The following is a 27,978-nucleotide window of genomic DNA, read 5'->3' as shown; positions in this document are numbered from 1 at the left end:
GTGAATTTGTTTATGGCACCATTGGAGTATCAAAGATATGTATCCACTGTGGTTTTTTTATTCAAAAGAGCACAAGACAGATACTTTATGCCTTGAGTGTATGTATTTTGTTTATATCTGTAATACAAGTAAGGAACCTCTTTGAAAATATATTTATGTTTAGAAACTATTTAAATTTATTCATATGTTTTGATTGTCTGATTGACTGAATGAATTAGGTAATGTTGGTTGGAATAGAATTGGCTCATATTCTCCAGATCCATATTTAGAGGTGACTCTACCTGAGCTGTATTGTTTTTTTTTTTTTTTTGGCTGCGAGGCTGTGGGATCTTAGTTCTGCCATCAGGGATTGAACCCAGGCCCTCGGCAGTGAGAGCGTGGAGTCCTAACCACTGGACCGCCAGGGAATTCCCTACCTAAGCTGTATTGATGCACATGTGTCAGCTTGGGGCTGGTGAGGAGGAGCTGGAATGAGACCGGATTCCTAGAGTAGACCAGAAGGACAGCTGGGCCATGGGCTGTCCGTGGTTATTGTCCAAAGGGCATGAGAAGTATTAAAGAAAAAATTATTCTGACATGTGTTAAAATGATAAGGAAGACTTTATTCAAGACTATTTATAATAGGGGTCCAGTCTATTGCAACTGGGGAGAGAAATCAAGCTCAACTCCAAATACAGCAAGTTCAAGTGGGGATTTATAACCAAGGAGCAGGGTAAGGGTGTCAGTGGATGGAAAATTACTAAGAGGAGCCATCAAGGGTAGGGGGATTTCTACTAAATTGACCTGGCATGCTTCTTGCTAAAGGCAGACCAAGGGCTTATACAGCAAAGGTAGAGGATGAGGAACTTGATCAGATGTCAAGGGTGCTCAGCTATCAAGGGTGGGGGACTGTCACTAAACTTACTTAGCAGAATTCTTGCTAAAACTGGACTGGGCAGCCAAAGACAGGATGGGCACCAAGGTTGAGATCTGGATGAGAAGAGGGCTCAGAGGAGCCTAACTCAAATTTGTCAAAGAAAGAGTCTTTATTGAAAGTTAGCCGCAATCCAGACATAGTTGGGGCTGAGTTTTCCAGTTAGGCGGGGACCCCAGTGGTGGGGAATTCAAGCAGGCCTAGTAGATGGGTGGCTATTCTGGAGGATGGCAGAACCCCAAGTGGGATATCAAACAAGACCCAGATCCCAGAGAAGAGGGCTGACAAGGACAAGATAAGCAGCAGGGGCTCTGTGCTGGAGTTCAAAGAAGGGTTTAAGTGTTAGGGACGAATTTGGATACTACATTAATAAAGACTGCAGCTTAATACTAAGAACTGAGCCTTTTATGGGGTATTGGGAGAAATACTACAGAGCTATGACTGTGGGCTTGGGAGTTACTCCTGATAATTTCAAGTTCCTTAACTAACGGCAACAAAGAGACCCGGGAGGCAATGTGGAAGTCCCAGCCATTGGAACTAGGCCGCTAGAATCCAGGACATGGGGTGACATTTCTGAGCTTATTTGTGGAGACTGTCTTATTCAGATTTCCTCAGGATTGGAACAGGTCTGAGGCTGCAAGTGAAAAGAGGACAACTTCAGGTTTCGACTTCAAGCATCAACCTTTTCCACAAAGACTTCCTTTACTTCTTGATTTTACCCTCCTCCACTTTGTCCCCTCAGGCAGAACTCACTGTGCCCTCCCTTATGCTCCAATGTACCTTGAAAAGTTCTCTATCTCAGCACCCTTAACATTTTAATGCATGTATTTGTGTATATATATATATATATATCTATCTCCACCCTTAGAGTCCATGACTTATCTGTATCTCTGTGACCCAGCACAGGGCCAGAAAACATGGCAGATAAATAATGCAGTTGAATCAATATGCAGAGGGGTTCATGAATGCAAAAGGGAGGAGCTGAGGAAAGCAGAGGCAGAGAAAGCAGGGCAGGGGCCAATATCTAAAATTTAGTGAATGATTCTGATACTTCTAACTTTATATGATCAAGGTGCTTGTTATCTTGTTTATTTAAATAGCACCAAAACAAAACCCAAATACCAAAAGCCAAAAACACAAACTCAAAATATAGTAGTAAGTTGCAGGGGCAGGATTTAGACCCAAGTCATCTGACTTCAGAGTTTGGGCTCTTAATTACTGTAATCTTAGCCATTATTCTCTGAAGATGGAAAAATCCTGATTTCAAGGTAAGTCAGTTGCCACCTCCCACACAGCCATAAGTGATATCCAAGCTGATATAATCTCATCAGGAAGAGGAGGACAATGACTGTATTCTAGATAACAGAGTACGATGGGTCCATGCCCCAAATGTGTTGCTTGTGGATCTAAAATATAAGCAATGAACTGTTATCCGAAAAGTCATGTATGTCAAAGACTACTACTTTTCATGGTCTCATCTATGGGGCTAGCACAGGTCAGAGTTGGGGGGTGGGAGATAGCTGTCCACTGGAAGAAGGAATCATGGATGAGTTAAACCAGGGGCTATAAATATGAAGGGATTAATTAGGGTAATTTGTAAGTACGTTAATCGAAAAACAGACCAAACACAGCTGGGAGGACAGCCAAAGCCAAAGAAAGAAATACACTGAATCAGAGGAATAAGGCAAGGGCATTGTAAGATGAGGAGCAAAAGCATGGCCAGGCTCATTGGAACTGAATGAATGAGCAAGGTACAGAACACGTGAAGTGGAAGATAGTTCGTGAAACTAGGGCTGCAAACATCAGTTGTGTCTTGGTGTTCATTGTATTCAGAGCCTGTGTGAGCTGTCAAGGTGGGGCCCCTGGGCTTCATAACAGTCCCTTCTTCAGTCTGTCCTTGCTGAATGGGAAAAACTTGGGCACCTGTGGTTTTTATGGTAGAAGGTTGTAACCTGTTTGGGTAGCTTGCTTGTGGGGAGGCATGGAATTCTTGGGCTTGCTTCCTATCTGTGGTCCATCCATGCAACTAAATGGTCAGAACTGACCTGTGTAGCAATGTCCACCTACATCAAGCCTCACAACTCTTGTCAGGAACTGTGAGGGTGGGAACTATGGGATGCAGGGAAGTTTTTTTTTTTTTAAAACAATATATTCTTTTCTCTTTAAAATTTATTTAATTTATTTATTTTTGGCTGTGTTGGGTCTTCATTGCTGCACGGGCTTTGTCTAGTTGCGGCGAGTGGGGGCTACTCTGTGTTGTGGTGTGCGGGTGTCTCATTGCAGTGGCTTCTCTTGTTGCAGAGCATGGGCTCTAGGCGCGCGGGCCTCAGTAGTTGTGGCTCATGGGCTCTAGAGCGCAGGCTCAGTAGTTGTGGCACACGGGCTTAGTTGCTCTGCGGCATGTGGGAGCTTCCTTGACCAGGGCTCGAACCTGTGTCCCCTGCGTTGGCAGGTGGATTCTTAACCACTGCACCACCAGGGAAGCCCAGGGAAGTTTTTAACTGAGATGGATGTGGCAAAAAATGAGAGTATACACATAGGTGTTTGGAGAGGGGTTGGGGAATAGGGGAACTGGAAACTATAGCTACACGGTAGATAGTCTCAAACTCTGAACCTCTGCCCTCCAAGATTGGGTGGTGTGGTTTTGGTGGAAGGAGAGGCAAGCCAGTAGCAATAACAGCAACAATAATAATACTGATAATAGATGACATTTAGAGAGTGCTTGCTATATGCCAGACACCAAAGTAAGCATTTTATAAGGATTAATTTACCCTTTACAAGCTTGCATCCAATTTTATGGATGATGAAACTGAGGCTCAGGGAAATTAAATGATATACCCAAGGTCATAGAGCTGGTGAGTTGGGGAGTTGGGTCTTGGGTTTTGTCTGATCACAAAGATTTTGTTTTTACCGTGATGATAACACATTATCCATGTTCTTAATGAACAGTGATTAGATAAGAACTTGAGAGACCAGACCCCAAATACCAAACCGAGTCCAGAGGCTAGAGAAGGACTGTTCATGGAGAATGGAGCCAAGGGTCAGAAGCTGAGCAGAGATGGGAGCAGTTAAGTAAAGCAGGGGAGGGCTGACACTGTTCAGTGGAGAGGCCTTATAGCATCATCTTACCTCATTTGCAGTGAGTAAGGCTGGACAACTATCAGTAGATCAGGCAGAAACTCAGGGTGGGCTTTTGAAAAAAGAAGGGAAATGGAAACTTAGCTGAAAGGGTTGGTGAAGGTAAGAATGAGCTTTGTACTGAATGTTGAGGAATAGGAGGCAGTAGTGACTAGAGCAGTGAGGTTGATGGCCAAAGTTTTGAGAGAATTGGGGGAGGACACTATCAAGAAAACCACATAGCTACAGCTCCTTCCACTGTTACTGACCCTCCTGCCTAGGGCCCCCAAAAGGGTCCTCCTTCCTGGTGTCATTGGAGCCAACAGAATGAGACTGAGTTTGGTTCAAAAGGAAAGGAAAGCTTTATTCTTTGATCAAAGAATGGGGAGGTGTGACCTCTCGCTCTAGAGTCCACACTCTTCCCAACAGGCTCTGGGCAGGGCTGCTGTATAGGGATCTTGTCAGCAGGGAGGGAGGGAGAGATCTTGCAGGGTGGGCACAGCTGCTCTGCTCAAGGCTCCAGATTGCAGTGCTGGGCGCAGTGCCTCTGCACACGGCCTGCCGCCGCCGCCATCTTGAATTGCAGTGCCGTTTGCAGAGCTGCTGCACACGGCCCACTGAGCTGAGGTGTCCAAGCGGCCATTTTGCACTAGCAGCTCTGGGCTGCAGTGCCGCGTGCGAGGCCTCTGAGCGCAGTACGCCATGAGCAACTGAAACTAGGTGAAGCACAAAGGAAAAGAAAAAAAAAGGTTAGACTTTATTACCCAGATTCTATTTTTATTTCCTGGGAATTTTTAATGGGCTTTGCTGGTGACACCACCACCATCCCTTTCTCTCACAAAAGAATACTATCTCCCAACAGATTCCAGGGTAGTGTTTTCAAAACAGTGACCCATTAATAGACTGTGCAATCAATTTAGTGGGTGACTAGCATTTAGTAACAAATGAATAGAAAATAACAGTGTTGCACATAATAAAGGTAAGTATTGTTTTTGTTTTAGTGTGTGTGTACTGAGTTGCAATCAATGCAAAATGTGTTTCTTACTACGGTAGGATAGAAAATAGGAGCCACCGCTCTGGAGGAGTTTTCTTTGTCGATTTTCTGTTTTCGCCAGCTATTCCACCACGTTAGTGAAGGCAGGTGTCACTCTATGCATTCGTGATTGTTGTATGCTAGTAATTAGTAAATCGTCACTCAGAGACTAAAGGATGGACCAACTGTCTAGATTTGTGAAAAGCTTGAATTAAATTATACAACTTTAAAAGAACTTTAGATTTATTATTTTCAAATAGAGTAAGTGAAAGCAAGCTAACCAACTGTTGCCTGGTACACAGGGGTGGGTTTTGCCTTGGTGAATAAACAAGAGTAATTTGTAATTGACATTTCAAAGAAGACTTAGAAACAGGCCAGCCTTTGTTTAAATCATAATTACCCTGTTTGTATGTAAAAGGATACTTCTAAAGCTTTTCAAAACAACTGGTTCTTTTAAGTAGATAATTATTCCCTTTCCAATCTTGTTTACACTATTCAGAACTGCAGTGAATTCTTTTTTTTTTTTCCATAGATAGTACAAAGGTTAACTTCAGCCAGCCCTTCCTCAAATTATCACAAATTCCCAATTAGTGAATTCTAAACAGGGTTTCCCTGTAACAATATACCAAAGACTTGTATGATGTGTTCTTTATTGCTTTGAATAACATCTGACAAGTTTCCAAGTACCAGGCCACCTGGATATTCTCTATCTGTCAGGAACATATGGCCACAGAGGTGCATTGGAGGGTAAGAGGAAATACAAATCAGGCACAAACATGCAGGGGTAGTGAAGGAGACAAAAGGGAGAAAATGTCCCTCCTCTTTTTTTTAGTATCTAATACCAACTGAAGTGTACATTTATAGGCACTTTTTACTGTAAAGAAGAGTTGCACTTTAAATTTCACAAAGCTACAGATGGAAATAGAAAACCGAACTTTTTTGTATGAGACTGCAAGTTATTAGAGAGGCCCAGAGAAGCTGACAAAAAAAAGACGTATTCCAAAAAAAAAATTATACTTGTCCTCTTTTGCATAACATTTCTCACTGCAGATCTCTACTCAGTGAACAAAAGGAAGTGCATGAAATACTTAAAAACAAAAACAAAAATGTTATAATCTCAGACAGTACTGTTTTCTAGTTCTTATCTTTTATCTTCTGAGCTTGGCCTCTATCACAGGCAGACCCTCAAGCTGCCTGATTACAGGGGCCTGTAGTCTATAATTGTCTTTGTTTATTAGGGCTGTCTGTCACTATGAAGTTTCATGTGTTCAAAATCTTGCTTTAGCAGTGAGAATATCAGGCAGGGAGCCAACTCTGCTACTAATTAGTGTAAACCAAAAGAGGGAAGCAGGGAGATAAAAACCAGGTCCCAGTGGAAGGGTCTGCAGCCAGGGTTAGTAAAAGTGACGTGGCAGGTCAGAGAGTTGAATGAGACAAAAGCGCTTGGAGAAATGCAACTTAGGGCCAGAGTCTTTTTGTCTCTTTTCTTTGATTGCACCCCTTCAGATGCAGCAAGCGTCTGTGGTAGCCTCCATCAATTGTTTTCCTTCTGTTCCAGCTCCCCATTTTGTTCCACTGTTCTCCTTCCCTTATAGGAATTAGGTCCCAGTCAGTCTAAGGCAACCAGGGTGGTGCCATTCCCCTTGTCAGTGAGTGGTTCATGCATGGGCATGTAATCTAATTCTGGAAAGGGAAGTTTGCTGGTGGGGGCATTCTGAGAAAAGTCTCTTCAGTCTTAAAAAAGACCTGCACTGGGACGAAATTGTCCCTTTTCATTTGGCGGGTGATGTTGATGACTTCAACTGTGACAGGTACCTGTGTCCATAGAACATTAGTCTAAACATATCAAAGTGAAAATATGGAAACGTCTGGGTCCTGAGCTGCTAAATTAAGAAATTCTGGAATCATCCTACTTTTGGACTTTTTGTTAGGCAAGAAAATTTCCCTTATTAATCATTTTAAGTTGGCTTTTCTTTTACTTGCAGCCGTTATGGAGTCTTAATCATCTTTTATCCTCTATAATTTCTAGAGCAGCTCCTTTTGCCTATTATAAGGTGCTCAGACGTTAAATAAATACTAAGTAAGTACATGTACTCCTTTGATGGAGCCTGTGGTGGTGATGGTGAGAGCTGTTAATAGCTGAGAAAAGGTCTTTATAAATGTCGTGGACTTTTTGGGTTGACTGCCTCATCTCTTTTCTTTTCTAGGAGCCTCTTTTTTTCCCTGATTCTCATGCATGTTGTTACAGTGTGATCCCGCCTGTTTCCATCCCTTCACCCTGTCCAGTCATTGATTTCAGTAAGACTTTCTTCCAATCAAAGTTCCTTCCTGAGAATTTGGAATTGGGACCAGGAAAGAGATCAGTCTCCTGAGGTGACTGGACTTAGAGCAGAGTAGGTTTTCACGTTTCCCTTCATATAGATTTGGAAACCAGGGAAAGCAAGTTGTAACAAGAACAAAAGAATGAAGCAAAGAAGGGCAGAGAGATGCAATGGAAAGTTCTGATGGTTTTCAAGTCCCTCGTTCCAGTTAATTCCTAAGGCCAATCTGTTTACCCTCTCATAGGCGTCATGACACTTCACTCGCTGGCTCTTATAGTAAGTTCCCCTTTTTGCTTATGCTAACTCAAGTGAATATCTATTACTGGAAACCAAAAGAATCCTTAAAACAGTGGTGTGCTGGTAAATGTTTAACAATCGGCTCTGATTGTTAAAAGCCCTGATTTTGTAGCACTTGCTGATTTCTGTGATATAAATACTCCCACTGTTGCTTATTTCACATTAACAAAGTGACATCACTGAACGTTGAGTTGGGAAGAAATGAGCATAGTGGCTCTGGTGAGCTGGTCTGTGACAGCTCCAGCACTGCCTAAAGAATACAACACACAGGGCTTCCCTGGTGGCGCAGTGGTTGAGAGTCCGCCTGCCGATGCAGAGGACACGGGTTCGTGCCCCAGTCCGGGAAGATCCCACATGCCACGAAGTGGCTGGGCCCATGAGCCATGGCCACTGAGTCTGCGTGTCCCGAGCCTGTGCTCCGCAACGGGAGAGGCCACAACAGTGAGAGGCCCGTGTACCACACACACACACACAAAAAGAATACAACACACAGCATGCTTTTCAGAAAATCTGTGTTAAGTGGGAGGTTCAAGGATATACACTGATGGCTGCTAAGCTGGGAATTCTGGTATTAAAATCTTTTAATTAATTTTAAATGTGCAGAGTCTTGGGACTCAGGGAATAGAGGAAGTAGGATTAAGTTCTTAAATATTGAAAAAAACTTTAAAAAGTATTATAGTGATTTGGGTGTATTGGGACTAGGTGGGAGGTAGGGAGCTTGGACTGAGGAAGGGAAAGAGGCTGGGAGTGTAGCTGGAAAGATGGGGAAGAAGGTGGCCTTTGTGAGGGCAGGGTCCAGGCCTTGACAAAAAGGAGAATATCACCTTCTGCAGGTGAAGACAGGCATTCTAGGGGTGAGAAGCCAAGGCTACCTGGTACCCCAGGCCACCACACCAACAAAGGACTAAATTAGGTCATTTGGCTATCATCTGTAAAATCTCCTGACCTGATTTGCTTTTGTCTGAAGTTCCTTTAAAGAGGGAAAAGCCTTTTATTACACAATTAAAGATAAGAAGGTATAAAATGTATATGCAGGGTTGGAGTAATACATTTATTGCGAATGAGGTCAAATAATCAATCAGTAGGTCTGGCATCATATCCTTCCCTCCTTTTGAAGAGGGGAAGTTGGGAGGGGTGGAGAAAGATGGTATCAGGACTTTAAGAAGCCCCTTCCAAGCCTTGCCACCTTCCCACACTTGATTCCTCTGCCTGAAACACCAGTCACCAAACCTTCAAATGTTGGACTCTTCAAATGTTGAACCACTCCTCAATTTTAAGACCAATCTCAAAGATCACCCCTCTAACATTTTCTGTGGATCTCCCAGGAAAGTTGGGTTCCCACAGTTGAGACCCCTGTTGTAGCCCATCATATCTTGCTATCATGAACCCCCAATCTTTCCTCTCTTAGGTTTGATGTTCAAAAACTGGATTTTTGGACATTATGCATTGACACTCCTAAACCCCAGAACTTGGATTTTTGTACTTGAGCTCATGAATGAGCATTTCAGATGACTGTATTGTTTAGTTTCAATGGCATCAATATCTTTGTTCACTGGTGTTTGTACATCTATTTGAATAGTTAGTCCTTGACATTTATGCATGGAAAAATGAATGTGTCGATGTTAGTGATAAGAAGAATGGATTTTATAGATTTAGTTCACTTGAGACAAAGCTGGAAATCATTAGACATGCTGGATGGGGTGCATTTTAGGATCAATTACATATTTGGACTTAAGCCTGTTGACTCTGCTCATTTGTAGAAAAAAAAAGATCAAAATTAAAGAACACATATAAAATGCTGGAAAATATATTCCTGAAGAATATATCTGAAAGGTGATGTGAACTAATTCCTTATATAAAAATTAATTCCAGATGGAACAAAATTGAAAGATAAAACAAGGAAACCATAAAAGTACTAGAAAAATGCACTAGTAGAAAGTATCCTAATCTCAAGTAGGGAAGACTTTTCCAAGCACAGTACAAATAAAATCCAGAAACCTGGGCACTAGTGGAAGAGTGTACACTGTTAGAACCTTCAAGAGAAGGATTTAGCAATTCAAATCCAAAAACTTACAGATATGACCCTCTCACCTACTATTCTACTTCTAGGAATTTATTCTAAGGAGATCATCATGGATATACACAAAGATTTACCTAGTATTTATATTGTTTCAAATGATGAAAAATTAGAAAAATCCTAGTGTCTTCTAATTGTCAACTGGTTAAACAGAACAAATCCACACCAACCAAAGATAAGGGGAACATTGGGACTTCCCTGGTGGTCCATCGGTTAAGACTCTAGGTTTCCAATGCAGGGGGCGAGGGTTTGATCCCTGGTCGGGGAACTAAGATCCCACATGCCATGCAGTGCGGCCAAAAAAAAAAAATTAATATACACTATTCAACAACTTGCCTTTTTTGCTTATAAATATACTTTGACATCATTCAATGTAAGTTCATAAAGACCTATATCATATCTTTTTAATGGTTGCATAGTATTCCATTGTATAGCTCTATCATAATTTGTTGAATGAGTTTCTTATCAATGAGCATTTATTGGTAACCTAAGTATATGTACGGACACGGAAAGGTGTCCAAATTATATATATATATATATTTATTTATTTATTTATTTTTTTTTTGCGGTATGCGGGCCTCTCACTGTTGTGGCCTCTCCCGTTGTGGAGCACAGGCTCCGGACGTGCAGGCTCAGCAGCCATGGCCCACGGGCCCAGCCGCTCCGCGGCATGTGGGATCTTCCCGGACCGGGGCACGAACCCGTGTCCCCTGCATCGGCAGGCGGACTCTCAACCACTGCGCCACCAGGGAAGCCCTATATATATATATAGAATGTATATATATTTCTTTTCCTTTCCAGCTCTAAAAATGTATGACTGTGTGTAGATCCACTTTTAATTTAGAGTTGCATGGTTTGGCTCTGAATTATAAACTATATTATAATTATACTTTTAATGTATACATGTTAATTGCATCTCTCCATCTACTGTAAATTGTAAGCTCTTTGGAATGAGGGGTTATCTTCACTTCTGTGTTTTCCAAAACGCCTATAAAAACGTTTGGCACTCACTTGGGAAAACAATTTAGCAGATCCTAAAAAAGTTAAACATAAGAGTTACCCTCTGCCCCAGCAATCCACTCTTTTACTTACTTAATTCATTAAATTTTGAATATGATTCAAAATTTCTGTCTCTTTTACGTCAACTATAGTTTTTTTCTTTTTACCTTTTGGCCCCCTTTGCCCAAGTAATAATTTTTTTTAGCAAATCAGGAGGTTTTTTATTCTTCGAAAAAAAGTTTCTTGACATTTAAAAAAAAATCTTGATGAAGATCTTGAAAGGAAATTTCTAATTGCAAGTAATGTCAGTGTCATCTTTTTAAAATTTTTGATTCTGTAAACTTTATATACAAATGAAGCAACCGCTAAATTCTACAGCTTTAAAAATTACATACCTATTACCATCGTTTGACAATTTCATCAAGAGAATATAGATGAGAGCTTAGCCAAAAAATTAAAAACACATCTTTTTGGATTTGGATTTTCTCAGGGGAAATAGCCCACAACACTGCATGTTTTGTTTGAGCATATATGGCATCTCCCCTGAGCCTGGTCTTCTCCACATATGATAGGAATAAGTGTGGAAAAGTAAATGTAGCAAGTATTTGTTTTAGTGAAACCTTTAGAACTTATGTCTGAGGCTAGATTGGACACTAAGCCCAGGGACTTATAAAGGCCAAGCCTGCGCTCTGACGTTTCAACCCTTGATATTCCTTATGAATTGAGAAAAATAATGATTTCGCCTTTGTGTGTGTGCAAATTTATGTGTTTTTTTCTCATTTTTTAATTGAAGTATAATTGATTTACAATATTGTGTTTGTTTCATATGTACAGCATAGTGATTCAGTATTTTTGCAGATTATACTCCATTATAAGTTATTACAACATAATGGGTATAATTGCCTGTGCTATACAGTATATCCTTGTTGCTTACTAAATATATGTTTAAGTTAAAAAGTAAGTTCGACAGTATGTATAGTCTGTCTAAAATTTTGGAAAAGAAAAAAATAAGCTGATTAATATATACACAGAAAAAAAATTTCTGATAAGATGTATATACCCAACTGGTAATAATCATCAGAGATACAGATTGGGACAGGGCAGGGGGCAACATGAGAGGTATTCATATTTTTGCTATAATTTTCAGCAATATTTGAATGTTTTTACTATGAGAATATTATTTTAGAAGCAGAAAAATATGTTAAAAGTATACAAAGGCAATATAGGAGTGTTCCTTATAATATGCTTTGAAATAGTGAAAAATTGGATGTCATATACAAGGGATTGGTTAAATAAATTATAATATATCCATATCATGGAATATAATTTAGCTCTCGCCCAAATATAGTATCATCTCACACTTACAAAAGTAACCAATAATAACAGTATGTTTTTATATAGCTCAAACTGTTAATTATCTCTAGGGATACCTTAACTTTCTGAGTTATTTCTGTAATGTGTCAATTCTTAATGAGCAACATGAATTATTTTTGCAATTGGAATAAAGGACTATTATTTAATGCATATTGAAATTAGGAATTTTATAATATATTTTAGCTCTTAAGAATTAACTACCCCACCCTGTTATATCAGGTAAATCTATTGTTTAACTTTTATGCATTAGACTTTTGTATACATTTCCAGGAATGTATAATGTATTTTAGTTGAAGACTATTTATTTAGATATCACTTTTTTTTCTCTAGATCAGTGCTATCCAATAGAAATTTAATGCAAGCCACATGTGTCATTTTAAATTATCTAATAACTACATTTAAAAAAGTAAAAGGAAACAGGTGCAATTAATTTTAATAATATAATTTATTAACCCAATATATCTAAAATACTATCATTTTGACGTGTAATGAATATAAAAATTATTAATGACATGTTTTACATTCTAATTTTCATACTAAGTCTTTGAAATCTAGTGTGTATTTTTATACTTGCAGTATATCTCAATTTGGATGCTAAATTTCAACAGTTAAAATGTCCTACCAAAACATTACATTGTTTTTAAAGGAAGAATATTTTACACTGCTTCAGTTTTTAAATTTGAGTTAAAATTAATTTTAAAAATTCAATTCCCCAGTCACACTAGTCATATTTCAAGTGGTCAATAGCCGCATGTGGCTGGTGGCTACATTCTTGAAACAGTGCAGATATAGAACATTTCCATCACTGCAGAAAGTTCTGTTGGACAGTGCTAGTCTAGACATTGAGCTCTTGACTGATAAAATCTTATTCATCTTTGGAGTCCTACAACTTAACAGTGCCTGTCACATAGTAGGTATTCCATAAATGAGGGATCCATTCATGGAAGCTGAGCTGGGGTGATCATAAATGGGAACCTGATGCAGACAGAGAAGGATGAGAAGACAGATCTTCACAATATGGTGTTGGGTGGTTATCTTCCAGCTGAGGAAGGACAAATAGTTATTGTACTGGAGTTTTTTTGAGCTTGGTGTTGCAAACAGCAAATGATCTATGAATTCTATTTGTTCTTCCCAACTGACTTAATAGAAACAAGAATTTGTGTAATGGACTTTTAGACCTAAGCAAGCATAGAGGCTGTCTTTGGAAGAAGGCCAGGGCCCAGTGTAAACTGGGTCCCACTGGATTAACACGGTGATTGCTGGTGGCAGGTGAGGGCAGCAGAGAACCACCAGGGTCGTGAGCTTTGAGGAGCCCCGAGGTATGGGTAGGTGGGAAAATGAAGTATTAAGGTGAACCCAAATCAGGAACTCACAGACCAAAAGGAAAGCCAAGGCTACAAAGCACAGCATCAGGAAGGATGCCAAACCCAGTTGGGACCAAGGTATAAGGAAAGATGCCAGGACCTGTGGTTTCCCATCCCACCTTAGAGGGAGGTTTGGTCTTTTCTTTCTTTATTTTTATGTAAATTATAAGCAAATTGAAGAAAATTAAAGTTACTGTTAACCACACAGAAGTGTATAGCCAAATCACTCGTTTGAATTTTTGGTGTATTTCCTTCCTATTCATTATTTTGAATGCATGTTTTGCTTTGTAAGTGGATTCAAAAAAAAAAACCACCTTAATATTCTGTAAACAACATATTCTTCGTATTCTTATACATCATTAAAAATTATTTATTTATTTATTTATTTATGGCTGTGTTGGGTCTACATTGCTGTGGGTGGGCTTTCTTTAGTTGCAGCAAGCAGGGGCTACTCTTTGTTGCTGTGCGTGGGCTTCTCATTGCAGTGGCTTCTCTTGTCATGGACCATGGGCTCTAGGCGCGTGGGCTTAAGTAGTTGTGGCACGTGGGCTTAGTAGTTGTGGCACACGGCCTCAGCAGTTGTGGCTCGTGGGCTCTAGAGCACAGGCTCAGTAGCTGTGATGCATGGGCTTAGTTGCTCCTCAGCATGTAGGATCTTCCCGGACCAGGGCTTGAACCTGTGTCCCCTGCATTGGCAGGTGGATTCTTAACCACTGCGCCACCAGGGAAGTCCCAAGAGCACTTTTCTAAAGACAGCTATCATCTTTCTCTTTCTGAATTACAGATTCCCCAGGGATAGGTTGATAAAGAGGTGTTTGGTCTAAAATGGTCTCTTCCTAGAACTGAGTGGAAATACCTTGGATGACTGGACAGCCAAGAGTATTGGAGCAGTGACCCAGGGTCTGAGGATGCCTGCTCTACCCCTGATCACTCCTGGGGATTTGTGTAAGTCACTTCCCCTTTTGGGGCCTCATTTCCTCATCTGCAAAGCAAGGGGTCTTCAGTGGTTTCTTTCCATCTGGAGATTTCTCAGTGAGTCTCAAAAACAGATTTTATTGCAGTTGATGGATAGGTTCATGATGTGGATTGTGGTGATGGTTTCATGGGTATATACATATGTCAAAGCTTTTCAGATGGCATATTTTAAGTATATGCAGTTTATTGTATGTCATGTATATCTCGATATAGCTATCTAAAAGAACATTTTATCCAGCTTTCAGAATGATGAGGCAGTAGAAAGGATGATACTCTTTTCTGATAAGCATCTGTTTATATTGTCAGTAGCAGAGAGAAACAAGTGATTTCTGGAGTTTTCCCTACAGCTTCCTACTAAGGCTTGTGCTTTCTCCTCCTCCAACTTCTTCTATTCATTAAAAAAAATTACTGATTTCATCCATTCCAGGAAATGTTCATTTTGTTCATCTCAGGCATCATCCTTGAGTCCTCACTCATTTTTGGAATGCCCGAGGTTCAGGAGCAAGGGGTCTAAGCTTCAGTTGGATCCCCAATGTGGCTCTAGGCTCATCCCCACTATCTTTTTCAGGAAGAGAAGAGAGCTGTCATGTCCCTAACACTTACAGTGAACTCAACTCGTTGGGTAGTAACTCTCAGCAAAAATTCCTCTTTGAAAGCATATTGTAAGGGAGATAAAACAAATTCCTACAGTGGAACTTCACACACTGTGACAATTGGGTGAGGAAATGCTCAGAGGCTGCTGTGGAGGTGGCTATCTGCCCCTCCTTTCCAACCCACTGGTATATACCCTTTTCCTGACTTCTCCTATGCCCAGTCAGGTACCAGTCACTTACCAGGGACTCTGATTCTTCCACTGAAATGCCTCTTGGAGCCCTTCTCATGCATTCCCAGCCACCATCCAGCCCAGATGCATCGTTTAAAAATCTGGATTTCTCCAGGAAGCTCCTTGCTTGGCTTCCTGCTTAAAGCATCGGTTGTGCATGATTCACCATTCTCAAGACTGCAGTCACTTACCAGCTCAGAAACCTTCTGAGGCTCTACATTTGCTCCTTTCATCAGGTGTAAAGTCTTCTGCTTGAACTGTGAGGCCCTCTATCACCTTCTCGTATCTTCTTTTCATATTCTACCTTCTCCACCATGCCCAGGGTCAGGTCTGCCCCAGTGGGGCGAATTTCCTCCCAACTCTATCGTGTACCATTTTCCCCCAGTTCTCTACCTTTCTCATGTTTCCAAACCACCAGAAATCTACACTCTCCTCAGCAAATCCTATCTGCCTGTCTTTTCCGAGAAGCTTTTACTGATTCTGCAAGTACCTTAATTTCTTTCTTTCTTTTTTCTAAAAAATTATTTTATTTATTTATTTTTGGCTGTGTTGGGTCTTTGTGCACAGGCCCTCTCCAGAAGTATGTTAATTTCAATTCATATGACTACTGTCTACTTGATAGGTGCTGGGGACATGAGGATGAATTATGGTCTCTGCCTCTTGGTTTCTTTCTTCTCCCCAACACCCAAGAGAATGAAAAAACCAGAAACACCCGTAAAGTAGGTACTTGAAAATTCTAACCCAGGGATTTAGAGCGTGTGCAGATAAAGAATTTGACACTGAGTGAAACGGAGCAGGACCCTTTGGTCTTTGTCCCCCCGGTCCTCTGCCTGCCTTTTGTCTGTGGAAAAACTTTAGCCAAAAAATAAGTTTAATCAGAGAAGTGAGAACATGCAGGAACAAAGGAAAATAGTCAAAGGAGACCAAATAATAGTAGTTTAGTCATTAAGCATAGTCAAGGACCTTTAGTTCTTTCTCAAGGGCTATAGATAATATCCTGAGCCCTATCCTGTGAGCTGTCTTATAGATACTGAAACCCCCGCCAGGTGGAAGAAGTTAACTACGTGATGACCAGGCTGTAGCCATGACATAAGCTGCCACGATTCCAAGAATTGGCCTCAAGGAAATGGGAACAAACAGACCCTGGAACTGAAGACCAACTATACTTGAAACAATCAAGATGATGCTGGTCAGACCACCTCATGACCAATTTCAAGATGACGGTCAGAGCTGACTGTGCTGTTTCTGCATGCAGACCCCTCTCTCTGCCTATAAAATCTCTTGCCCCCTGATTGTCGGAGTAGGCCTTTGGACAGATGTCTGCCCTTCCCTCACTCCCCCAACAGTTGTAGGCATCCAAAATAAAGCAAACTTTCCTTTCCATAAACCTGGCCTCTTTATTGGCTTTTGAGCAGCGAGCAGCTGGACCCCACTTTCGGTTACAAGAGGACAGATGAAAATTTCCTTGTGTCTGTTGGTTGATACTTGCTAGGCTGAATATAGTGTGTGTGAAGACTAAAATATAATAAAAATATGAATCCTAAAAATAGAATGGTGTATCTTCTCCTTTTGCAATGAAGAGCAGAGTCAGATCAATGTAGATGTATGTTTATAGACAAGGAAAGGTTGCCTTTGTTTAAAAAAACCTTTGTTTAAAAATCAGAATATATGTTATGGTCTAATCTTTGTTTAAGAAAAAGCTCTAAAACATTGAAAGAAGTTTGGAAAGATATACTCCAAATGGTTTTCTTTGGGTGGAGGAATTATTGGTGATTAAATAAAACACTTCCTTTTGATCCAAACTTTCTGTAACAAGCAATTTCATTGTCATAATTAGAAAGATATTTTCATTTTGGGAAAAAGCACAGAAACAGGGACATCAATTTGGTACAAATGCAGATGGATCACTTTAGAAACAGTTCAAAATTGAATACTAAAAGGCCTTCTGTGGGCTTCCCTGGTGGCACAGTGGTTGAGAGTCCGCCTGCCGATGCAGGGGACACGGGTTCGTGTCCCGGTCCGCGAAGATCCCACGTGCCGTGGAGCGGCTGGGCCCATGAGCCATGGCCGCTGAGCCTGTGTCTGGAGCCTGTGCTCCGTAACGGGAGAGGCCACAACAGTGAGAGGCCCGGGTATCGCAAAAAAAAAAAAAAAGGCCTTCTGTTTTGTTTTAATATAGTGTGAGGACTGGAACAGGTCATATCTACAGGGAGATACAGCAGATATGGACTAAGTGATTGCAGTGTTTCAGGGTAAACATTACAAAAATAAACAAATGAGGCAACTAATGGAATGTGATAGACAGGATGCCTGAGTAATTACTATAAATGCTGTGCCCCTTTTCTGTCAGAGACCCAGGAAAGACTTTAACCTCTAGGTCTATTAATCTGGCTTCTGTCACTGGTCAGAGTTAGTGGCACTTTATGTTCTAAATCATAAATGCATGATTTGCCCTTGGTATGCTCTAGCAATTTTGTTCTCTTTCCATCAGTTTGTTATCTCATTGAAAGAATGTAAAATGTATGGATTGGTGATATCACACAGGTGGGTGTCTACAGTCTTGAGAATTTGACATGAAGGTGGGAATTTTACCATGTGGGAATTTACTTGAGTTCTTAGACTGCCAACAGGTCAGCCTCAGGCGTGGTCCCTATAAATAAAGTTCAGGAGTGACACTGAATTCTGGACTCTTGGAAGATCCTTGACTATGCGATTGATCCTGTTTTTTGGTGTCCTTTTGGGGGCATATCTACTGTGGAGAAACATCTGTGGGGTAAGTTATGCTTTCTGGTGCCTATTTGAATTTTGCTTACCTGATTCACAGAATATCTCACTGGATTGTTGCAGAATAATGAGTGTAAGCGTTCAGCATTTTCAGAGTTCTTTTAGATTTGGAGAGGGGGTAGTGGAAATAATAGGAATGAGTGATAAAAAAAGAGATGAATGAATTTAAAGGAAAAAAAAAAGTGAAAACAGAGCACATGCACCCAATTTGTCTCTGTCCTTAATCTTTTTCCCCTCTGATGATCAGAATGTGGGGATGACAGACATCAGTGAAAATAAAGCTGTTTGGTCATTTGTCTCTGTGTCATCTCAGTAAGTGCTGGGTTACTCTCCCATCCACCTCCCTACCTTTCCGGACTTCATCCTCCATGTCACCTTAAGTCCTCCCATCTTCAGATCTAGTGTCTAGGCAGTGGGACCTCATGAAGTGGGAGGACCAGAGCTGCAGACTTCAGCCCAAATCCAACTCTCATGGCTTTGTAGGATCCATCTTTGCTCCAAAGTACTTTGGTTTCAAGATTCTATGAAGAGCTTTAGACAGCATTTCTTGAAGAGTATTCCAGGGAACTAATGAAGTGGCCAAATAAATTTGGCCCAAAAAAGTGGATGAGCAAATAAATTTGGGAATCAGAGAGTTAAACAAACTATAGAATTTCTAGGAACTTTTACTAAATTAGTGTATATTGTAAACCTATAAGAGGGGATCTGGGTTGCTGCAACTATCCTTTTTTTGATCCTCAAACTCCTCCCCACATTTATTTATTTATTTATTTATTTATTTATTTATTTATGCTGAACAACTCAAAGGGCTGTTATTTCTTAGAACACACACCAGGAAATATTAGCCCGATGTATTACTTTTCCTAGTTCCTTCCCATTTTAAAGGAGGACTCCTGGGAGTCTATACATTAACCAAAAGGAATGAGACTCAAATGGAAGATTTTTCAGACCATCTATGGCCAATGGATACTGGGAGGCAGAAGAGACTTGAAGAGCTCACATTCTATCACTTATATATTCCACTGGAGTTCACTGGAAATTGGGTGATACTTGATTTCAGAGGGTCTGGGTTCTGGTCCCTTATTATGGCTCTTTGTACCAATCCCTTCCCCACTGCATAAATGGGCAGGGTGGTGATTCAGGAAGTCAGCCTACTCAAAGAAAGGGAGAGAGGAAAAACCTCTGTCACCAAGAAAGGGCTATAAGAAATCCAGCTCTACTACTGAACTTTTTTTAAAGGATATTTGTTTGCTTGTTTTGCAACTTCTCTTTGCTGCCAAGGACTCCTTGATATCCTTTATTACTCATTGTGTGTGTGCGTGTGTGTGTGTGTGTAGAGAGAGAGACACATACACACACACACCATGATTTGTCTGGGTTTCAATTGTCCCTAGCAATACCCCAAGTTTGGGCCACATGAATGGGGTTTGGAGATGGAACTCTGATACATTTCAGTTAACAACAAAAACACCCTAGGTCTACCCAGATGTAAATCTGATTCCTCTTTTGAGCACTTATAATCACCAAATTAATTATTCTACCTTTTAAAAACTTATTTCTGAAAAACAGGAACAGACAAGTTTTAAAAGCCGATGCTTTATGAGCAGCAGGTGTTACTTGATAATCATTAGCTAAAGGAAAGGTAACTTTACTGGCAAAGTTCCTGCTAGGATTAGGTACAGCTCTTAATTATTATTTAGATAACATTTCCTTGGGGGAAGTAAAGCCATTCTATCAACTCCTCATTCTGGGGATGTGGGTCAGTATACTATTTATTAATTTCTTGATTGTCAAAGAGATTACTGACTGCTGCATTAACCTCTTATGTGCGGAGACTAACAGGAGCAGAAAGCAACAGGAAACAGTGTCTAGGTTTTGTTTTTAAGGTCATGTCTGTGGGTAATATTTTTTAGAGACCAAGTTCTTGAGATCACATCAAGGAATGAAGAACAAATAAAAACTCTGGTGGAATTGGAGGCTGAAGAACATCTTCAGGTATCTGTCCTGGAGGGGGCTTCTGTTTCCCAGAGTGAATACTCCACAGTTAGACATGATGACTAAGATCTCTTACTTTGGATTGTATCTTGTCTTCTCTGATGAGAAGTATGGAATGCTCACTCATGGAGCTGGGATCCAGAACTCCTGGGCTGTAGTCCCAACTGTATGACATTGGACAAGTCATCTACCTTCTGCATCTCAGAGAAGGTAAGTGACTTGCCCAATGTCATACTGACTTCTCTCCCATTCAGTATAATGAGGATAAATATACCATTCTTCTATCTCACAGATGTTTTGTAAGAACAAAAAGAGAAATCAAATGTGAAAGTTATTTTGAAAAATTATTGAATAGCTTTAATGCATTATTTCCCTCCTAAATAATTTATAGTATTAGTATTCTGTTATGAAATGATTTGGATCACCTGAATGTCAACTGTTAAAAAAACTGCCATAGTTTTAAATAATCTTTACCTTCTTCCAGTTTTAATATTTAACCATATGGGGGGAAAACCATATAACACATATGCTGATGCTTGGACATTTAAAAACACTTCTTGCAACATCATAGCAATTCCACAACGATTCTAGTCTTGGAGGCTTGAGGTAAAATAGATAACGAATTGATTTCTTGAAATCTATCCACGCTGAGCTGTCCATTTCCCTGGAATGACCCAGTCATTGCCTTGGCCTTTTATCCCTTTCAGCTTGATTTCTGGAAATCACCCACCATCCCAGGAGAGACAGTCCATGTCTGAGTTCCCTTTGTCAGCATCCAGGCAGTCGAAGTTTCCTTAAAGTCCGAGGGAATTGCTTATTCCATTGTGATTGAAGACGTTCAAGTAATTATCCCACAGCCCACTCTTCCAGAGGCTTGCTGGTCCATATGAACTGAAGGTCCATCCTTTTTTATCTTGGGGTACCCTCTGCCAGGGAAGGGACCTGTGGGTACCACTAGGGCCTTCCTGAAGTCTGGACTACCCCTGCAGTGGGTAGGAAGGTTCTATCCCTCTCTTTTTTGCATTTGGTACAAGTGGATATGGTAATAAAAAAATGTAATGGAAAGGGCAAAAAAGAGTCTCTGGTATGAAATACAAAGGGCAAACTGAAGAGTGTGAGTCAAAGTAGGCAAATATAAGTTGTTACTCATTTACTTTTTAATTGGAGGTTACCTCTGACCCTGGGTTCCCAGAAAGGGAGAATGAGCCATAACACAGCCACAGGACTGACTGTCATCCTGTATTTGCAGCATCTGTCTGGCCCGAAGTCTCATTAATGCCCCATCCCCTTTCAGGATGCTGCCAGAATAAGGGAAAGGCATGACCCCAAAGCCTATAGGACAGAAAGAAGAATGCTTGGGATTGGGGCCTGAATGTCACCACTTCCCTCACAACTGTAGATTCAAATGTATTGCTATAAACTAATCGTAGGTGTGACTGATTTATCTTAGGTTCTCTTGGACAAGGAGAATGAAGAAATGTTAGAGAAGAGAACAGAATGTTAACTTCAACTTTGAACTTTGAGGCTTATCTATACCTTGGAAGAGGTAGGTGTTTCAAAATGAACATCAGAGAAATGGGCCATGCTTTCCTCTGATAACAAGGCCTATACTTCCACTTGGTGATTTAATGGAAATTATTCTCATATTATTTCCTAACTTCTCCAAATTTCCCTAGGATTTCACAGCCAGTATCAGTGTCACTGCCTTAAGTTAGGACCTGAAGCCCACCTGCCCATCCCAGCAGCCACTGCATTATTTAGAAGTGTCCAGGAGTGGCTTAAGTGAGCACAAGACAGCCTCTAATGCTCACACTCTCTCCTCGAGGTCCCCTGGCTGATTTCTGACCTGTACCACCCACAAGCCATCTGAGAGCTGTACTTTATGGCTACCACTGATGATGGAATCAGGGGAAACTTGATACCACTGACTTCCAGCCAACGGTGGAGTCTCCCAACCTGCCAAATTCTCCTAGACCTCATGGCAGCAAAGTCTTGTGCAATTTCTCTGCTATCTTTCCTGAGTTTTGTTGGTGTGAAGAATGCCCCTTCCTTCACCTGAATCACCTGGACAGTGCTACATCTGCCTCTTTGTGACACATAGCTTTTCTTGGGGGGTACAGGTGTCTGCTTGCACTAACTGATTTGGGAGGGTGGGGGAGGGGATGAGGAGATGGGGGTTGGGGGTTAAGGAGAGAGGTGGAGGAGCAGGAAAGAGCCAGAGAGGAGATTGTCTGGTAGGTGCTGATTCCCTAAATCAGCAATTCTAAAATGCAGAGAACTTAGAAAACAATTTTCCCCCTGCATTTATTTGGTGGCAAACCCTGACCTGAACTAAACTCATTTAGGGGCAAAATCTGACCTGAACTGACTTGCTACTCACTTATTTTACTGCCAGAAATATTAATGTGCTTGAGTATGGAGCACTGCCACATGTGTAAAATGTATTTTTCTTTTTAAAATTGCACACACACACACACACACACACACAAATCTTAATTTGAAATATGTATGGTCCCTAAAGGGTTTCAGAGTACGGACTGTGGACCAGTACAGAGAGTGAGGGAGAAAAGGGAGTAGCCGAAACAGAATGCGCTCCCTCCTTTGCCTGGCCTCACAAATTGCTGTCCACGTCCTACGGAGACCAAATGCTGGCAACAGCTGGAGGAAACGTTTTCATGCCGATCACTCTCCAGACATGCCCAGACATGTCTCAATCCCAGTAATGGACACAGTTTGGGTGCCCCAGCTGTACAGGATTGCAATCAGCCCTGCAAATAGGAGCCGAAGTGGCTTGTGGCAGAAGTGCCTCTGAGGCAGGCACCCCGATGCCCCGGCCTGAACCAACCCGGCTGCGTTTTGCAGCGTCTGCTTCTAAATCCACCTTTCTTTTTTTGGTGCCACTACCATTTGTGTTCCTCTGCTAGCGAGGGGAAGATGCTTTCTGGCTGGGGAAGTTCCACCTCAGAGCTGGCTTGAGGCAAGCCACAGGGAAACCAAAGCAGTGCTATTTTGTTTGAAGCACAAAACTGGAAAGAGCCGGCTTCGCTGCCACAAAATGGCTTCCCTTTTCCCAGCCCCTACGGATGCCCAGTGACTCATCATCTCTTAGCTTTGATTCCAGCGTCCCCAGTCCCACAGCATCTGCCGCGTGGCCCTCTCCATTCCCTGAGGGAATGGAAATGGAGGAGAGAGAAAAGTCACTAATGGATGCACCAGATTATTCATTTGCAAATGTGTATTTCTTCATCTTAAACATTTCAGATTTCCTGAGAAATGGATAACCTCGTTGCTGAGCACCCTGGTCTATGAGCAAAATGAACATTGTCTATTCTTTCAAAAACCGACCCATGAACGAGCTCAAGGTACACAGGTGCAGTGATGATTTTTTCCTCTCGATGCTTCTAGAATCCCAGTCTTCAGGCGGGCCGTCAGTACAGTCTCTGCCTGCAGAGCTGTGTTTTTTTTTTTTTTTCCTCTCCTCCTAACCAGTCCTTGCTGGTTTTGACTATCCCCCTCCCTGCTTCCCCCACCTCCCTTTCTTCTTCTTTTTATTGCGCGAGCTGACGCAGGCCTGCAGGAGTGAATTAATGTTCTCCTCTTGATAGATTTGCTCTCAGGGAAACAGGCGTATGCACCAATAGGAACAGAGGAAGGGGGAGGTGGTTCGGGCCCCTGGGTGAGCTGGGAAGGGGGAGGTATTCTGTAATTAATCAAGGTAGCCGTGCTGTGCCTTGTTTTTCTTTTACTCGTTTCTTTCGTTTTTGTTTTTTAAAAAAAAAAGAAAAAGAGATAAAAGTTCCAGGTACTTGCTGGAGCCTCATTTAAAACCAAAACAGTTCTTGTGGTGTGCAGAATGATGGGCAACCAAATGGCAAAGGCAAATGCCCTGAAACGCAGGCAGTTTTTACTTGCTAGCCGGAAAAAGGTTATGGTTTTACTTCAACCTGTACACGCTGACAACAGTTAGTGCTGATAATTTCAAGCTTTTTCACCTTGCCTTGCAAAAGAGTGAAAAGTATTTCCCCAGATTTCCTAGAAAGAGTTTGTTAAGGGTAGGGGGGAAGATAATGTCACAACTCCCTGCTAAATTTGGAAACGTTATGGCTGAGGACCAACGGACTCACTGGGACAGATGGATTTCTCCAGAGCGGTTCTCCGGAAGCAGGCCTGGAAGGAGTGGTTTGCCTACTTTATGACACCGCGGCACATTTGCTCATACTTACTACCTTCTTTTCTTTTGATTTCCTTTTCCCTGTTTCTCCTACAGTTGGGTCAGGAAACCCCAGATTCTCCTCCCCCTTGGATTTTCCTGGACTTTCCTTCTCCCCGGTGTCTCGGTGGTTCGTGGTTGAGAATGTTATTTGTTTTCCAAAGTTCCCTATGTGAGCTCTTTGGAGGAAAAAGCATGAAACACTTTAAACTAAAACTCTCAAAACGCTTGAAAAGTAATTTTTAGCAGGGATTTACATTTCTCATTTACCTTATCTGTGATGTTTAGAATGCTGCAGGAAGATAGAAGTTGATGGTGCAAAAATAATCTTTTCCTCCCCATTTACTGATTCAATTGGCAAAGCCACTGTTCCAAATAAAACTGAGTCCCTCAGATCATAAAATTTAAACTCTGGAAAGGACTTCCAGACCCTACCATCCTGTTTTTATGAAGGACTCAAAAGATTACCACAAGCATTTTTATTACAAAAATAACACAATCGTTGCAAAAAATGGAGAACAGAGAAACAAAAAATGAAAAACATCCCTATTTTACTAATTTCACAACTATGGGATTGATAGCTATTAACATTTTGTTGTATATCTTTCTATTTTTTCCTTTCTTTTCCCCCTCCCTTTTTCTCCTATGTTTGTGTGTGTACATATATATACATACACATGAGCTAGCCTTTTAAGAAATAAAAATGGTATCATACTATTTGGTAATCTATTTTTAAAAATTTATGGCATATGATGAACATATTTTCATGTCATCACGTTACCTGCAATGATTTTTTACAAATATCAAATGATGCCCTTCTTGTTAGCCTGTATTTAAGTTTATATTAAAGGAAAGGGACAAAAAAACCCTACGTTAAATGAAAAGTTAATTGACAGCATCACTGTCTACACCTCCTCCTTCTCAACCACATCAAGTACAGAAAGAGGAACAGACAAGGGGTGTGTGGTGGTGGAGCCATTCACATTTCCACGCTTGTTTTGCAGTTCAGCACAGGAGGAGACAAGCTGGCTATCTGGCTAGAGGCTGGGATCCATGCCGGTGAGTAGGTTACACAAGTTACTGCACTGTGAACTGCAAATAAGGTCATTTTGCTCCAAATTCCCCATTTATTTTGTCTTTCTGGGGTCAGGCCCCACCTAACCTCACAGCAATCCCTGTGGTCCTATGGCTGACGCTCTCATCCCAAGTCCTTCTCTTGTCACACAGTCAGGAAACAGACCCATTCAAACATAATTTGGTATTGCTCCACCCAGCACCCTGCCATGTACCTCCGTACTCCCCCAACCTGCTGGCCACTGCGTGCTCTGTTAAAAGATAGTGAGAGCTATGGGCTTCCTTGGTGGCGCAGTCATTAAGAATCCACCTGCTAGTTCAGGGACACGGGTTCAATCCCTGGCCTGGGAAGATCCCACATGCCGTGGAGCAACTAAGCCCGCGCACCACAACTACTGAGCGTGTGCTCTAGAGCCCGCAAGGCACAACTACTGAGCCTGCGTACCACAACTACTAAAGCCCGCGTGTCTGGAGCCCGTGCTCTGCAACAAGAGAAGCCACTGCAATAAGAAGCCCGTGCACTGCAATAAGAAGCCCGTGCACTGCAACGAAGAGTAGCCCCTGCTCGCCGCAACTAGAGAAAGCCCATGCACAGCAACGAAGACTCAATGCAGGCAAAAATAATAAATGAAATAAATAAAAAAAAAAAGATAGTGAGCTAAAAGAGATTAAGAGGGTGGCAAGTAAGGACACCAAGAGTCAGATTCAGCATAAGAACAGATTAGAGAACATTGCTTTGCTGCCTGGAGCTCCTAGGGCTGTGGCACAATGTATTAGAGATCTATAAAATCACAAAAGGAGCTTAGATAGAGAATATAAATGGGCTAGAAGAGTTTACTTTGACCTACAGATACAAAGTGGAACGAACTCATTGAAGGTTTTTGGGTTGTTCTGAAAAATTTCCAAATCTCACTTAAAGTTAGGGTGTAGCGATATGTCTCTTCCACATGTTCATTGGAATTAGAGTCAGGACACCGTGCTGGGTGTGACCTAGTCTGGTATTTCTTAAGTAATTCAAAAATGACATGCTATAAATCACAATGTTAATTCATGAGCAAAGGAAATCAATCCACATCAGATCATTCAAGCATGTGCAGCCACGTGCATACCGGCTGATACATTTTTCCCTTCAATTAAAATGCAGTTACCTTTAGGGTATTATGAAATGGATATTTAACAGTTGAATAATAATGCCTTAGGATGGCTGAGCACAGGAAATGAATAAATTTTAATCCAGCAGAAACCTCAACTCTACTGCAATTGATCACAAGTAGAAATGTAATTCCCCAAATGGAATTTAACTGGTTCTCTGGGTCTTTAGAGAAGTCTCTGCATAATTAAGTAATCTGATGTTGGTCGTGAGTACTTTTGAGAAGGTATAGCCTGTGTGGTGATTAAGGAAACTGAAAAGATTTCTTTGGTTCATAGATCCCCCTGAGCCACAAACACAGTTGCCCACCATTGCAAAATGCCTCACTAAAATTAATTGGAAGAATTCTGCTTTTGAGAGATAATGGATAAGTGATACCTGATTTTTATTTAATATAAGTAAATTATTCTGATTGGAAATAAAAGTATCGACACTGGCATATTAAACACGTTAATAGGAGATTGGGCTGTAGTCCTGGAAGACTCTCACTGACCAGCAGTGTTAGTTTATGTTTGGAAAAAACACATTGCCTTAATATTCTCTCCTCTGTTCCCTGGTGAAAGGGGAGTGTGAGATTGACATATATGTTGTCTCTGCTCAGAATGCCTCTGATTATGGAAATGACCCATCCATCACTTTGATTGGATATGATGGACATCTTCCTGCTGCTCTGATGGCTAAGTGTTCTCTCAAACCAAAGGAAGCCAGGACTTTTTCTTTTCAACAAGAATTTAAGGAGATGTGTAGGAACTTCAAAACAAAACAAAAGTGATTTTCTGTTCTTGATTTACCCTAAATGGAATGCCTCATCTCTCAGTAGTGGCCCTGAATTGAGGCATATAGTGATGTTTACAATCATTTCATTTTCCAACACATGATATCTTTCCATATTGCCTTGGTCAGAGCCCATTTCAGCTGTTAGGCTGGGCTATTAGAGTTCAGTGTTCACTGTGAGTCACCTAGGAGATTTGTTCCAATTATCCCTGTGTTTTGATGGTAGGATTGATAGAAAAGAGGAGGCGGATGTTACCTGCTGACAATTAGATTGCTGTAGGATTTAGGTAGGCAGTACAATGCATCTGGCATTTTACTTACAATCTGTAGAAGAAATCCTCTGTTATATCACAAAAACAAGTTATGCAGTTTTTTTTTCTTTAAAAATCTCATTACAGAACACCATTATGGCAACTGTGACCCCATGTATATTCAGAATGAATCAGAGCTTCAAGTTTATTTTTGAAGAGAGCAGACTACGATAGCATTTTTCAACGCGTGTTCAGAAGGAACTTGTAGAAATAGTAGTACTCATCTCATGAGATACCCTATGAATAAAGGGTTCCACAGTCAAGTTTGGGAAATACTGCCCACTGTATCCCTCTCTTGGAGCTTCATAAAAAACATTAAAACATTTAAAAAAAACCTTTAGAAATTCTGAAGTAAATTAGCCAATTTAACCCTGTTATTTTCCCAAA

The 27,978-nt window shown here is 41.1% G+C and overlaps 1 protein-coding gene across 1 annotated transcript in view; it reads left to right on the top strand.

The window, feature by feature from the left end:
- Positions 1 to 27,978, top strand: part of CPA2 (carboxypeptidase A2) — a 48,747-nt gene that overhangs the window by 9,952 nt on the left and 10,817 nt on the right. The window contains 10 exon segments of the mRNA XM_032642561.1: positions 17,913 to 18,030; positions 18,032 to 18,066; positions 19,991 to 20,072; positions 20,780 to 20,908; positions 23,334 to 23,376; positions 23,379 to 23,434; positions 25,287 to 25,385; positions 27,108 to 27,145; positions 27,147 to 27,173; positions 27,175 to 27,201. Coding sequence (XP_032498452.1) covers positions 18,001 to 18,030; positions 18,032 to 18,066; positions 19,991 to 20,072; positions 20,780 to 20,908; positions 23,334 to 23,376; positions 23,379 to 23,434; positions 25,287 to 25,385; positions 27,108 to 27,145; positions 27,147 to 27,173; positions 27,175 to 27,201 — 566 coding nt within the window. The 5' untranslated portion in view covers positions 17,913 to 18,000.

The sequence above is a fragment of the Phocoena sinus genome, chromosome 9 (assembly GCF_008692025.1).
Source record: "Phocoena sinus isolate mPhoSin1 chromosome 9, mPhoSin1.pri, whole genome shotgun sequence".
Classification (NCBI taxonomy): domain Eukaryota; kingdom Metazoa; phylum Chordata; class Mammalia; order Artiodactyla; family Phocoenidae; genus Phocoena; species Phocoena sinus.
Note: the sequence above shows the minus strand (reverse complement) of the source record. Positions and strands in the feature narration are given on the sequence as shown.